This window comes from Atta cephalotes (assembly GCF_000143395.1).
Source record: "Atta cephalotes unplaced genomic scaffold scaffold00031, whole genome shotgun sequence".
Taxonomy (NCBI): domain Eukaryota; kingdom Metazoa; phylum Arthropoda; class Insecta; order Hymenoptera; family Formicidae; genus Atta; species Atta cephalotes.
Window position 1 is genome coordinate 919,023 of NW_012130095.1, and position 15,630 is coordinate 934,652.

The 15,630-nt window shown below is 33.4% G+C and overlaps 1 protein-coding gene across 1 annotated transcript; it reads right to left on the minus strand.

Annotated features, from left to right (window-relative positions):
• Positions 1-3,739: 3,739 nt before the first annotated feature.
• Positions 3,740-14,602, minus strand: LOC105620930 (mediator of RNA polymerase II transcription subunit 12). The gene is made up of 12 exons (XM_012202407.1): positions 14,056-14,602; positions 12,858-13,621; positions 11,983-12,763; positions 11,218-11,543; positions 10,425-10,956; positions 9,754-10,347; positions 7,954-9,668; positions 7,291-7,719; positions 6,693-7,173; positions 5,218-5,495; positions 4,320-4,481; positions 3,740-4,207 (listed from the first exon to the last, which is right to left on the minus strand). The coding sequence occupies exons 1-12, from the start codon at positions 14,600-14,602 to the stop codon at positions 3,992-3,994; spliced, it is 6,825 nt and encodes a 2,274-aa protein (XP_012057797.1). The 3' UTR covers positions 3,740-3,991.
• Between the last annotated feature and the right edge of the window lie 1,028 nt (positions 14,603-15,630).

The following is a 15,630-nucleotide window of genomic DNA, read 5'->3' on the forward strand; positions in this document are numbered from 1 at the left end:
CGCGCGCGCGCGCACACACACGCCACACACACACACACACGCACACACGCACGCACGCACGCACGTCTACACATACACAAACACACACATAACAGAAGATGTCCCAGAATAAAATATTTCGTGCGTAGATAGACTGGACTGAATCGAAAAATCGTCTACCATTATACTATTTTCGCAATAATTAATATGATATTAATTACTAAGACTCGCTGAATATTGATTTTCAATAATTTTTTACTCAAATACTATCAATTTTATAAAAAACAAGAGACAAAAATTGTTTATTTTCTTCTTATAGAGCTCTTAAGAATTTTTTCGAAATTTTTTATTTATTTTTTAGTACTTCATTTTTTGTTGGCAACTATTTTTACCAACATGAAAAAATATACGATATTAAAAAATTCTGAAAAAATTCTCAGAACTTTAGAAAAAAAATAAATTTTTGTCTCTCGTTGTATGTCAATCGACAAGAAAATCGAGAAGTTCACCTTCGGAACTTTATCCGAAAATTCTAATACCAAAAATATCGAGACTTTAATAGTTTTAATAAGCACTTAACCCTTCGTGATCACGCCTCCTGAGAATTTTATGTTGGTCACACAGGAGACAAAATGACCTCAATATTTTAATTGATTGCCATCTTTACGGCTTTTGTTCTTTAAAATCACAAAAATTACTGAACATACCTTAAGCATTCTATAATATAGAAATGTAATATGAAAATGGCTTTTTAAAGTTTTTAATTTTAACATATTTAAAAAAAATTGCAAAAACTGACGTCCAAAGAACAATATATAGCTGAAGACACAAAAGGAATATATTGAACTTTAAATAAATGGCAGTTTAAGTCCCATTTAAAAAAAAAGATCTTAGAAATAATAAAGCTTCACACCTTTTAAAGATCTTCTGGACCTTCAATGACTAGAGTTAATTCAATGAAGAGTTAAAGTTGTCAAGTCATACGGCCTAAAGTTCATGCGTTCAGACGTGATACAATAGAAAATGCAACTAAGCGTGTAAACTTTAGGCGGTATGATTTGCCTCAAACGTTATCTTTATTGAAAATCCTATACAGAGTGGGTCATTTTAATGTCCTACCCAAATATCTTTTTTCCTTTACCTTTTAACAAATGTTTCAAGTAGAAGTTTTAGGCTTTTAAAGGATACATCAGATAGCAATATTATTTTAATCTTGAATGGCGTCACCAAGATCAAGTCAAAGTCACATTGATTTTTTAAATGAAAACTTCTATTTTTTATTGCATATTCTTGTAGCTTATCTTGAGAGATCTTCAAAATACTACAACACAAGATCTTGACAAATATTATTCAGATCATAATCCTGAATAACACTCAAGAGATTTTAGCCGTTGATCGAACATCTTGAATAATGGATATTATAATTTCCAAGCCTCATAACTCGAAAAGTACTTAATGAAAAAACATTTTTGTTATAGTGTTTTTAGAGCTCTCAAGGTAAGCTACAAGAATATATAATGAAAAAATATAAAAACCTCATAAATTATATTGATTTTTTGAGCTATCTTAATATCTTTATATGTAGAATAATTAGAGAAATCATATTAAATAAAAAATATATACATATATAGGATAAAAGTAATAATTAATCTTTCGCACAGGGCAGAATAGACTAAACTGAAAAGTCTTGTTAACTATTGCGAAAAATACAAAATGGTACAGAATTTTTTGAATCAATCTGTTACGCACGATCATATTGTCGCAAATATTCTTTGGAAGATACTTGCGTGCGTGCGTGCGTGCGTGCGTGCGTGCGTGCGTGCGTGCGTGCGTGCGTGCGTGCGTGCGTGCGTGCGTGCGTGCGTGCGTGTGTGTGTGAAATATATACATGTATACAGGGTGTCTGATAATTAATGACAAAACTCTCATATAGGCAGAATCAAATGCAAGCGCGCGACGATATAAAACCATTCAGAGAAATTTTCTTCGTCACTAGACACGTTGTTTACAAGCAACATTAGAATTAACGTCTAGTAAAGACGCGCACTTCGCTGAGCCGTATCTTATCGCGCGCTTGCATTTGGTGGAAGGCCGGGCGAATTTGACTATTTTCATAAATTAATATCTACCATTGCAAAAATTGCAAAATGGTAAAAGACTTTTCGACTCAGTTTAGTCCATTTTACCGCTATGCAAGAGTTTTACCGTTAATTGTCAGACACACTGTGTTTTTGTATTAAGTATATATATTGTACACGGTAAATGTCCGGTAAAGACCATAACAACACTTAAGGATAAATAATAAGATTAGAAACAAGACTGTTAATGTTAAATACATTACTTTAAATACGAAGCGCCACTAAATGTCTGAATGTTAAAATATTAAGATGACTTAAGGATAAATTCCTAAATTTTCATCATTTTGAGACAAAAATTCTAATATCAAAATGTCAAACCTATAATAATTTTTAAATTAACATTTAAAGTTATCGAATTATACCGTCTAAAGCCGTGCATACACCTAACGAACGAACACCAATGTTCAGACATTCATGTTTATATTAAGCAGTGTATTCTTTTTCTTAATTGCACTGAATACTTTCGATTAGATTCGATGTTCATTATACAATTAAACTTGTGTGACTTTTATGTAATAAATAACAACATAAACTTTTGCATTCATTATTCATTTGGTATTCATTCGTTAAGTGTATACACTTAAAATTTGCGATTAGATGTGATACAACAGAAAATCGATATAACCTAAATGCGCGAACTTTATGCAATATGATTCACTAACTTTAAGTACTTATAATTCAAAAAACTATTACAACCTCGACATTTTGATAGAATTTTCATCTCAAAATGATCTCGAGAATCAATCCTTAAGCATTATTACGATCTTGCGGATCTGTCTAATTACATACATGTTACATATATAATATATATTATATATACGTATTATATATTACATATATACAAAGCGTCAAAATTACGACTTAAAATACTATAGTAAGAAAGTTCTTAGAAAATTAACTAAAAAAATATTTGAAAATTTTTATTTTAAATACTAATTTTTTAGATAATGAATTTAAATACGGTATTTAATTATAGACTACGTTTAGATGACCACCTACGTTTACTGTCCACGTACGAGTTGCTCATGCGATAGTACTAATGAAAACTGGTAGCACTTCAGCACACTCACTAATACTCACAGATGACCATGTAAACGTAATATATCAGAAAATTATTTATTGCTTAAAATAAAGATTTACAAATAATATTTTTACTTAATTTTTCGAAAATTTCTTGCTATAATATTTTAAGCGAATCGAATTTTGAGACATCTTGTATATAAATATATACATATACACATATATATGTATATATATATATATGTATATATATATATATATATATATGTGTATGTACATATGTATAATATAGTAAAATACATATAAAATATTGACTGATAAAAAATTATAGCAAGTTTGAATAAAAAAATCTTTCTTTAGAACATGCCTTTTGCTTTGTTGTAAATAGGGATGCATCGAAAAATATCCATATATATCCGGTATTATCCAGTTTGTTTACTATCTGATCGGATATTATTAATATTCGGCTAAAATTTTATATTGAAAATTTATGTCATTGATACAGAATTCTATTCTTTTCAACTGAACTTCTTTCACAGTTTACTTTCTTCTTTTCGTTTTCACTTTTAGGAGATAAAAAAAATTATTATCATTATTTTTCCTTTGCTTTTCTTTTTTTTTAGAATTTTGGAAAATTTGTACGCATATTCGGAAAAATATCCGATCGGATATTCGATGTCACATTCTTTTCGGATATTCGGTAATTTTACGATCTGTACATCCCTACTTGTTTACTCATTTAACAGTATAAAGTTTGAAACTCAATAAATCTGTTTTCACCGAAATTTTCACTTTTACACTACATTAGTAGTGTGTGTTCAATCAGCAGATTAAATAAATTCAATTTTTCTATTTTAATAAGGTGGTGGTTGATGTTGATAGGAATGTTGTGGTGGTTGACTCAAGTGTCTCTGTAAGTGTGTCACAAGTTGAGGCGTTGGTTGTTGGCCACCAGCAGCACCTTGTTGCTGCTGTTGCTGCTGTTGTGCAGCCTGTTGCTGCTGAGCTTGTTGTTGTTGCTGCTGCATAGCCAACATCTGTTGCCTCATACGTTGATTTATCGCTTGTTGCTATATAAAGATAATTAATAACAACATTTCGCAAATTTTTTATAAATATTGCATTTTTGCAATATATCTTATGATGATGTCATAATGTGATATATGATATCGCAGACCATACCTGTTGGAATTGTTGATTTTGCTGCAAGCTGACATTGGCCGTACCTACACCCGTTACGCCTACTGCACCTGGTTTTCCAGCGGATTGTCGGTACGGAGGAGCAGGTTGGTTCTGAACACCTGCGCCCATTGGTCCCATTGCGTTCATCGTTACATTTGGCGCCTAAAGAAACAAGATATATTTTCTAGCATATCATTAAATTTTACAAAATGCAATTATTATGAGCTTTCTACAATAAGCCATACTATAAGAAATAAGCGACAATAAAAAAATATAGAGCGAATCCAGGATTCGAACCGAAGCCTGATCTCTTTCATATTAGATAGAAGACTTCCATCGAGCCACACAGTCCTAACACTGATAGCTTCTCTGTTGTACCTATTTCCTCTAAATTTCTTACAATTACCTAAGCTTTAAATCTTAAACCATAAGAAATTGATTAATTATAATCGATTAGTCTTCTCACATTCGACTATGACTGATTCATTTCTTACAGCTTAAAACTTTAAACTTTGATAATGACTTATTGTAGAAAGTACATTATTCTTATGCCATTATATTCTAAAGATAAGTCATTATTATCCTAAACATAAAAAATATCATTAAGAAGCTACAGAATTAATACATCGGTTCAATTGTAGTCTATTTGTTATATTGTATATTTGAAACAGGTCTCTTCTTTGTGATTGGTTTAACATATACTTGTTATATTTAAAATGAAATAGATACAGACATACTTATTTGAAGTTTAGTGAAAGCTCGTAAAAACGAGATAAAAAATTTTAGTAGTTCAAATACAGCGATAAAAATTAAAGAACAAATCTAAAATTGTAAATGAATAGAATTGAGTTATTTATCTTATGTCATTATAATGTTTAAAACATATACTTAAACATACCTGTAAATATGGCGGCCTTGCAGCACTAGGCTGCATTCTTTGTTGTGGTATATACTCTTGTCCCCTTTGTGGACCCATCATTTGCTGCTGATTAGGGAACATCATACTTTGTTGTTGATTCAAGATTCCTTGTTGCTGTTGCTGCTGCTGCTGCTGCTGCTGTTGAAGCAACTGTTGCTGTTGCTGTTGCTGTGTTTGTTGCGACGTCTGTTGCTGTTGCTGTTGTTGCTGCTGCATCATTTGTTGTCCGCCATATCCCGCATAATTTTGATTCATACCTATAGAGAAAAATTAATCCAAGTACGTTTAAAAATTATACAAATATTGATTATATCTAATAAGACATTAGCATTTAATGCATTAGATCTGTTTTTTATTCCTGCACTTGAACTAGTACACACAGTGCAATAAGTTGAAGTGAAAAAAAGATATACCAGTTCAGACTGTAAAAATAAACTCTGTTCACTGTAAAAATAAAGAATAGACCTATTATAGTTAAGTTGTTCTACCTTTTAGATTCAGTTTCACAACTTACGATTAATTTTTAATCGAATCAACTTGTTTCTCATCTCTTTCTAGAATTGGAAAGAGATAATGAATAAGTTGAACCTTAAGAGTTAACCGTGAATTGTGAAATTGGGCTTTAATAAACTTCAGCTCATTGTCTTACTCTCTTATGCTCTTACTCTTTTACTCTTTTGTTTACCAAATAGGAATATTATCACATAGTTTATCTAAAAATGGGACCTACCAATTGGCTCTATAACTACTAATATTATATTTTTTCCATATTATTTTAGTAGTGTTTTTTCTTGGCTGCATTAGTGCAACACTCAGAGAGAGACAATGTCATGATAGAATTAATAATATGAAATAAGGTGAAACATTGCGCATAATGGCGGTAGCAATACTAAAAATAATCAAATGTTCCCTAATATGTACTTTCCTACATATACAATAATAGCACTTATACTGGAACAACCAATCAAATGTTATCCAAATTCTTTCTCTTACACATATACAGGAGTGTGCTTCACTTTATTAATTCCACCATGGATAGCGTAGTGTTTCCATGGCTGGTGATAAGCATGCATTCGGCATGTATTTCTATGGCTACAGTGTAATGCAAGTTTTATACATGAAGGGATTTTGCTACATGATCTCTTTGAGACGGTGTAGAGCCAGTGTGATATTTAAAATTTGATAATAGAAATTAATCGGGAACAGAATTTTAGTATTTATACTTTTTTCATATTAGATTAGACCTTTACTTAGTATTTCATAATATGTTGCCCTTATTTTACTCATTATAATTTTAATGTTAGAAAAATGTAGATAACTTAATAAGACTACTAAAAATGGTAGATCGCTCGAAGAAATTCAAAATAAAATTAAATAACAATTAAGACATGCTTCTTTCTGCTAAACACAATTTTTGATCGATAACATCCTGAGATCTTTTTCTTAATTTGTACCTTGTTGAATTCCAGCATATATTCCTTGTTGTTGCTGTTGTTGCTGCTGCTGTTGCTGCTGCTGAGCTGCAAACATGCCTTGTTGTGGATTTATGCCAGGTGCTCCATGCTGCGCTCTCAATTGTTGCCTGATGAATTGCCTCTGCATTCCTTGGAATGCGCCTGGTCCGGCAACTGGTGTAGCGGTTGGTGGTTGTTGTTGCGAGCCCATGAATTGATTGGAGGGTAATCGTAAGCGTAACATATTCGACAAAGCTTGTTTAGATTGATTATTCATCCCTGGTCTCTCATAGCGCGGTCCACCGACTGGTGTAGGTGGTAACTGTTGACTGTATCCATATTGCTGTGCGGGTGTATGAGTTTGCTGATTACTGTACCATTGTTGTTGGGGTTGTGGAGGTTGCCCAGTAAACATTCCGGGCTGTTGCGCAACAGGAGCTTGTTGATTACCAAATGCAATTTGTTGTAATTGAGGTGGTTGCTGTTAATAATGAAAGGAAAGAAGGATAATGTAAAGATAACGTTTTGTTTAGTTTTTGTTTGATAATTCTTATCTATCTATTAATTGTAATATATTATTGCATATAATTAAACTTACTTGCATCTGTTGCGATATAGGTGTCGTAGGTGTAGCGGCACCTTTTGCTCGCCTATTATGTCGTTTATTTCTCATAGCTTTTCCTTTACCATTAGTATTTACATTACCAACTCCAGTACTACCGACACTGCCGCCGACTCGACCTGGTGAATCAATACTCATTGGAGTATCCGCTTTGCCAGGTTCCAATTCTTTCTTGTCTGGCTCCAGATCTTCCGGTGGTAATGGAGGTGGATCTAAATAATGGCTGGCTGGACGAATTTGACTATGCGTATGATATCGCAACAGTTTATGCGCATTTTGATATGTAAGTGGTTTGCGTTCCAATCGAACAGCTCTAAACCAAGCCCAGGAAAGTGGTGCAGGATTTTTATGACCTTCTAAGAGTTCCCATGCCGATACTCTTTGAGAATCGCATACTTGCAATCCCTAATTTTAAGTATAACACATTATACACTTTAAATATGTTAACATTATGGCTGCGTTCGCGCAGCGTGATGTATTTTATCTTTCTTTAATATTCAGTGAACAACAAGGATAAAATGATATATCATGTGCAGCATGCATGAAATGGAACGTACTTTATGTCTTTTTGTAATAATGAAAAGAAATATTTCTATAAATAGAAAGAAATCGATCGTATCAAAAGAAATCGAAATGTACCTGTTTCTTATCGATGCTGTCAAATCCAGCGATCTTATTGCCTTTAGTATCAGTCAAACATCCAACAGGTTCGCATGTAATAACTTCCATAGTCAACTTCGGTAATGGTAAAAGTTGTCTTACAAAACGAATGCTCGAAGAATTTCTATCACCTAATTCTTTTTTCAATTTTTTCATTAGGTTTTGATAGTGTTTTTTATTTTCATCTTTCTCGGACTGCGAATCTGATACTAACGTGGAATGAATCAGTGTTGCTAGCATATCTATAACGGTTGTAAATAATTCTGCATTATTATTCAAATCTATAACACCGTAGCTGACCAATTGAACTAGTAGAATCGCCCAGTCTGTCGTAGCAGTCGTATTTCTTTGTATCGTATCAAACACACCTCCGACGAGACTGAATCTTAATTGCAAAGCATCTTGTAATACTTCTCTAGTTTTAGGGTCTTCGGAACCAATATGTTTCTCCTCTTTACTAGTATTTAAAAATTGCGAAAGTTGTGAATGTAGAGATGTCAATAAACCTTCTCTTTGATCATCTTGACCTTTTAAGCATGTTAAGACAAGTGACAAAAATGGTTGATGATTAAACAGTGAAGGCGATTTAGATCTACCTCTCTCGCGTCCTGCTGTTTTCGACCAATTGCCTGATTCTAATACCTGTCCTGCCACTTTTAAAACTCTGCCTTGTACTGCACTCGGCAACTTGGAGACTAATGGAGCAACTAACCATATAGAACCTGATTTTTTGTCAGATTTATTACTTAAAGTATTGTTCAATTGAAAAACATCGATTGCAGCTTTTGCAACTGTGTCCAACCATTGAGAAAGTTCATTGGAGCTTGGCGTGAATTGTTTGTACATAAGCTGTAAATCTAACCAAGACATTCTTAGACTCCATTGTTCCAAATTTTCCAAAATATTCGTAATATGTGTTTTTTGATCAATAAAAGCTTCGGTTGGCGTTTCAGGATAGCAAATCATATGTAATAATTTTTGAGCTTGTCGTGGTGTCAGCATATTATCTAATAGCATGTCTTGATGACAAAGCTCTTCTGGATTTTGTAAGCATCTTTCCAATACCCATTCCTGACTGCAGATCTGACGCAAAACATGATGAGCAAAATCAGAAAATCCCTTGACATTTTCAGTTGTCATGCCAGCGCTACTACTGGACGAAGACATTGCTAGATCAAGGCCAAGATCATCGCCACCTCCTAAAATATCGCTGGTTCCCAAAATATGACTGATTGATAGTTCACCAGGCCCACTACTGCTAACTCCAACTCCGACTCCAACACTGGCCGGACCACCTCCTTTAGTGGAATGGCTCAAAGGTATATCAACTTTCTTCGGAGGCTGTTTAGCGGCTGTAGCATCTCCCACAACTAATATAGCCTTTAGAACCGCGAGTACTGGTCCTACTCTTATATTATTGTGTGCAGCTGCTAATAAGTGCCTATCGCAACTCAATTTTATGCTGTAACCTCTTGAATTTCCACTTGGAAGCGGATGAGGACTCGTACTGACCGAATATAAAGCCGGTTGCGGACATTCGACGGTTTTGAAGAGTCTCAATAATAAGTGACAAGTTAAACGTGCACCTGCTTCGACTTCAATATCAATATCTCCGCGACCATCGTTACAAGTTTTCACTAATGATGGTAATGCTATATGCACAACGAAATCTTCTAAAGAGAAACAATGCCTTGCTGTAAACATAATAAGTTATAAATTATTAGATTAATAGATATCACAATACATATTTTAATAAATGCAAAACGTTTTTCCGCTTACCAATTAAAATCGATGTGAATATAGCTAAAGAATTGTGTATACTTAAATCTTGTACATCAACTTGATTTAAAACATCGATATAAAAAGCAGAACTGTTGGAAGAGCAACAAAGTGCCATAAGTACTCCCAACCATTCAGCATTGAGAGCATTGCAACAAGCAGTTAATTCTGCGCAAGTTATAGCAATATCGTTTAATTTATCATTATCAGTTTCACTACAAACTGCAACAATTGCATTACAAACGAAACTATAACGATTGGCTGGTGTCTCATTCAACTGTCTCGCCCATTGTGGTTCAATTTTTCCACCTCTTCGTGGACTAGTGAAGACATCCACCATAAATTGCGAATTATAAACGTGACTCGAAGGTGTTGGCTGCAATGTGCTATAGAGAGCAGCACGAATTTTCGGATATGCATTACTAAATGCTTCTACTCCGTGTGATTTTGTTTTCAAAAGAGAACACGTTGAATATAAGTCGTATAAATGCGCTAATACGCATCGTTCGGCAGAACTACAATCACTCGGATTTGATACATGTTTTACTACTTTGCAGAGTAAATCAAATACCGCTGTTGTCTGTTCGGGAGATACTATAATACAATAATTTTTGTATATAATGTATGTATAAAATCATTAAATATATGTATGAAATAGCATTAATACTTACATAACAAACAACAGTGATATCTCCTTAATACGCCGACTATGTATAAACTTAAATTTGTAGTATAACTTCGAACTAATTGACTGTTTCTAGCTGTCAATTGTGCCTCCACTTCTGGTAATTCTTTCAAAATTTGTATACAAACATCAATTAGCCCATATATGTTTAATGCTAGTTCCATTAGATCGAATAGAAAGGCTACATGCTCATGAACTGGTAAATAAGATGAACCAGCTAATGCAAATGTATTCAACATTTCTATTACTTGTGTTGCACATTGCCATGTTACAACATGTTGATCAAAATAACTTAGATTTTGGAATTTCATAGTAACAGCTTCAAAATTAAATTCACTTCGAGAATGTTTCTTTACTTTGCCTCCTTCAGCAACATCAATACTGAATTTTTTCCCAAACAATTTACACACTTCTTTTGTCATTTTTTTAACAACATGTCTAGCCTCATCTCTGATACGTCCAACACCATAAAGCAATACGTGTCGCTGATTGCAATCATGCTGACTACATGTCTCGTCCTAAGAGACATATATATATATATATATATACATATGTATATTTATATATAATCAATAAATTAAATATTTATGAATTATATATATATACAAAATTTATCAATATTAATATTGTAGCAAATGTATATAACCTATATCTAATAATTACAATAAAATATTTCACAAGTATTATTATAAAGATATAGAGGGATTTATGTCTACTATAGTTGACCTTAAAAATTCATTTAAATTTCATTTAATAGAAAAATATGTTTAAAAAATTACTTGTGGTAGCGGAAAATGAGTGGTGTATAATAAATGTCTGCTATGACTTGATGGCATTTTTGAATCGAGACTTTCATGACCTCCGTGACCAGTCAATGCATCCTCTTTGGGACTATCCGGTGCATCCATGCTGTTTTGTTGATCTTCTTTAATATGTTGCAATATCTTATCTAAATCGTCATCAATTTTACTGTCATCATAATCCATAGTACGTCCATGATCCGATACTTCCAATTTAGTCGGCTTTAAATCTATACCCGGAAAAAGACTATCTTCATCGATTGGTTCTCTGTTGCTAGGTGTTCCGGGTTTGCTAGCAACTGGACCTAATTAAAATAAAATAAAATTTTATAATTACATAGGCAAATTTGTCAAAATTTTTAGAATATTTTAATCGATAGAGAATAAATCATTTAGGCCCGATTCCAATACAAAATTAACATTAATCTCGATTTAATTTACTCTATATTTTTTTCTAAGAGTTAGAGATAAGTAGTTAGAAAAAGATAGCTAGAAAAAAATGAACTTTATAATAAACAAACTAAGTAAAGTCTTAAAGTTGTATTTGAAATATTTTTACTTATTTTTAATATAATAATATATTACAGCATCTTTTGTGCCAAATAATTACATTAAATATATTTATAACACATCCTTTAATTTTAAAATATAAATCCACATAATTCTCTGTCTCTCAATTACAATTATTTTTTATAAACTGTGTTAAAATATTTAAAAAATTTTTACATAAATATATAAATATACCTTGTATAAGGTCACCTCTTGAAATAAGAGTACACATGTACGCATCATGTGAGAAAACATCATGCCTTATTAATTCTGAGAACAGATGAACTAAATTTGTAAATTGAGCCTTAGATTGATTCGAAGTATTATCGAGTACCGGTGCGTCCATATCTAAGAATTTCATAAGCAACGGTTGAAAAATTGGAAGTACAGGTGGACTTCCATTACTACATGTACTGTCTTTATCATCGTTATCATTAGTCTCGCCAGTAGCTTCACTCTGTCTTTTTTCAAGAAGCTTAGCAACCGCCATCGCCCTATGTTCTCCCCAACGTTCAGCACTCACAGCCCATTCACACAAGATTTCAACTACTGCTGAATCCTGTTGTGGATTATATTCTGTTTTTGTGTCACGTTCATTAGAATTATCTTTTGGAGGTGGTGTAAAGATTTTTGCATACAAAGTGTCAAGCGAATTAGAGGCGTCCATTTTATCAAAACTGTGCCGATCAAGAGCATCCAATGCAGCTAATACTTTAGTAGTTGTTGTTCCAGCACTGCTTTGCTGCCACTTGTCACATGACCATCTACCTTCCGCTGCCTGTGATCGAGCTCTTATATTTTCTTGTGCAATTCTTAGTTGTTTCATTGTAGGATTTCCAGAACTCGCGGGTGGACACGGCAAAGCTGCAGGAGGACATGGTAAATAATCTAAAGGTGATCCATTCAAAACTGATGGAGCTTTTCCCTCACCAACGCTATTCCAAACCAATGCTGTGGGACACTCTAATGTTATAACCTAAAATTCAATAAATTTCTTCACATAATAGTATTAATTCTTATGACAAACAATATTAATTAATAATATAGAATGATAATGACTGTCATGTTACCTGTATTATAGTAGATAAACTGTAAATTACATCTCTGTGATGTGCACAAGTCAAATAATCATTAAAAGCAATTGTCAAGAGATTTAATGATCCTTGGACAGCAACAGTAGTATCCTTACTACCATTAACTTCATTCTTAGTAATGGACGGACTCTGTGGATTATTGTTGCTCTCAACATTATTGCACATATGTGCCAATTTACGACAGCATAAATATGCCAATCGTCTGGCTAGTAATTCAGATTGTATAAACTCTTCCAAATATTGCAGAGCTAATGGTAATAAGAGCTTCAATATGCCATCTTCCGAGGGAGAAGATCTAATTTTATCTAGCAATTCGAGAATCCACTGTAGCAATTCTTGTCTATCCAATAAGCCTTCTTCAAACATATATTTAGCCAATTGTACGCAATAATGCCATTGTTTAAGCGCTAATTTATGCTCTTCATTCATTGTACTGCCTGTCACAGATTGACTGCTCGAGGTAGGTGTGGATGGTTGATTATTCCCAGTGCCATTGCTTGTGTTATTGCTTGAATTATTATTATTATTATTATTAACACTGTTATTGTTGCTGTTATTGTTGCTGCTGTTGCTGCTGCTGTTGCTGTTGCTGCTGTTTGTTCCAGTAATCCCATTGTTGTTGCAGGAATTGTTTGTCATATTATTATTATTACTAGCAGCTACATGATTGCCCATGTGATAGTACTCTTGCAACTTAGACAATTGATCTTTCAAAAATTTTATGAGAGTACCTGTCCATTCTACCATAATAAAAATAATCATATTTTTAATATCCTTCAAAATAAAGATAAATTTTAATTATAATAAAGCAAATAAGTTTAATAAAAATATAACATATATTAACCTCCATAGCAAAAAACGTCATAGTTACATTGTAACAATCATGATTATGTCATGGTAACATACAAATATCACCACTTTATCACAAATGTGATGTCACAACAATGTCATAATGATGTACATCTTTGTAACATGCATTATTTTGTTACGACAATCTCACAGTGACATGATATTTTCTTTCTGACTCTATTGTGATCTGCATAACCCTTGCTATGGAGGAATAATTTAAATATAATTCTTGATATTATACTTCTACATATTTTTCAATTGCATTAACAATAATTTTTTTTAAATTGATCAACAGTTTTTGGTAACAAAAAATAAAATTACTTACCTGTAGTTGGATCAGGCAACTGACGCTTCTTTATCTTGGCTTCTGAGACCGCAACTGTATAAGCAGAACTAAGCTTGATAAACCAAGCTGCCCTCAGCATTGGTACTTGATACTCACAAAGCATCATAAAAATCTCTTCCTTTTTATTGAAGTTCGGAGCCTTTTTTGCAAGAGTGACTAGCGGCTTGCTGCCCGAAAGATCCTTGAACCATGCTTCAATGCCATTCTTAGTCCTTGCTGTTACTGGCCAAAAATTGTCTTTGGGATTGATCTGCTGTCTCTTCCTACCAGTGTCAGGCATTGTCGCAAGCTCTTCCTTTTTGGCGAGGATTGCATTGAAATATGCGCCAACTTTAGCAGCAGTGACATTATAATTTCTGCCTGTTCCAGATTCATCTGTTAGTTGGGTCGTAGTTGCCATAAAGCCATGTTTCACATTTGTAAGTGAGAGCTCGTCCTCCTTTTGCTTCAATTCTTGAGGGTAAACATCTGGGGGACCCAGCCTCGGCCTCTTCAGTGGCCTTTTCTCATACAATATTCCCATCATGATATAATTAGATGCAAAAAGATACAAAGTCGTTAAATAATAAAAAATCGATCATGAGCATTGTCAAGCATCAATATGAACAAGTCCTGTGTATTAATTACAGAGTATGCACCATGTCACGCAATGTCTATCTATCGACATCGCAGGTTTTAATTATATTTTTGCGCATTATCACAATTATAACATTTACATCGAGCCGCAATGAAACTGTCAATGTCACCGTATCATCGAGGCAGGATATATCGTTGAAATACATATATGCATCATGAAAGGATCAAGAGCGAGCAAACTGGAGCAAATATATTTACATAATTGCACTGCTCATCTTGCTTCCAGAATATCTGTGAACGCGCGCACGAATGTGGTGATGGATTATCTCAAAAACTACAGATGTTTCAATCTGTTTTTAGCTAATGTCTATGTACGGTTTCAATCACGTCAATTCATGTTAGACATGTTTATCACCATTCAATAATTAAATATCGAATATTCAATACAGCTCGATATAAAAATATCGAAAATTCAAGATAAAACATCAATTACACATTTTTTAACTATTTATATTAATTTTTAATTTTCAGAAATATTTTTAATTTTAAAGGTTTTGAGTCCAGCTAAGAGCCTCTTTTATCAACCCTGATTAACGCTATCGATGGTTAACTCAATCATGATTGCCAATGTTAGAACAAACAATAGAATTAGGGTAAAATCACACGCGAATAGGACTGCGGAATAGAGGGCGCCATTGAAGGAGCGTTTATATTGACCGTATGCCGTATTTTGTAAAAATTGACCAATCAAATATTCCCTTCTTACCGCCGAATAAGAGGGGAATATTTGACTGTAATTAGTCAATTTTTACAAGGTTTGCCGCGTCGCATGCTCCAAATTAACCCAGAGGGCACTTGAATCACAGGTAAACTGGCGATTGGAGTTGCATTCATGTGCTCCAATGTTCAGTGACACGAACGGATTTAGGACAAGCATGTCACTTAATCTAATTCTTCTGAAATTGATAATGGATGCTT

Excerpts from the sequence above, each read along its gene's own strand:
- LOC105620930 (XM_012202407.1), bottom strand. The coding sequence starts at position 14,602 with ATGATGGGAATATTGTATGAGAAAAGGCCACTGAAGAGGCCGAGGCTG. Across the intron at positions 11,544-11,982 it reads AAGAGGTGACCTTATACAAG|GTCCAGTTGCTAGCAAACCC; the intron begins GTATATTTATAT and ends TATTTTAATTAG. Across the intron at positions 9,669-9,753 it reads ATTCACATCGATTTTAATTG|CAAGGCATTGTTTCTCTTTA; the intron begins GTAAGCGGAAAA and ends TTATGTTTACAG.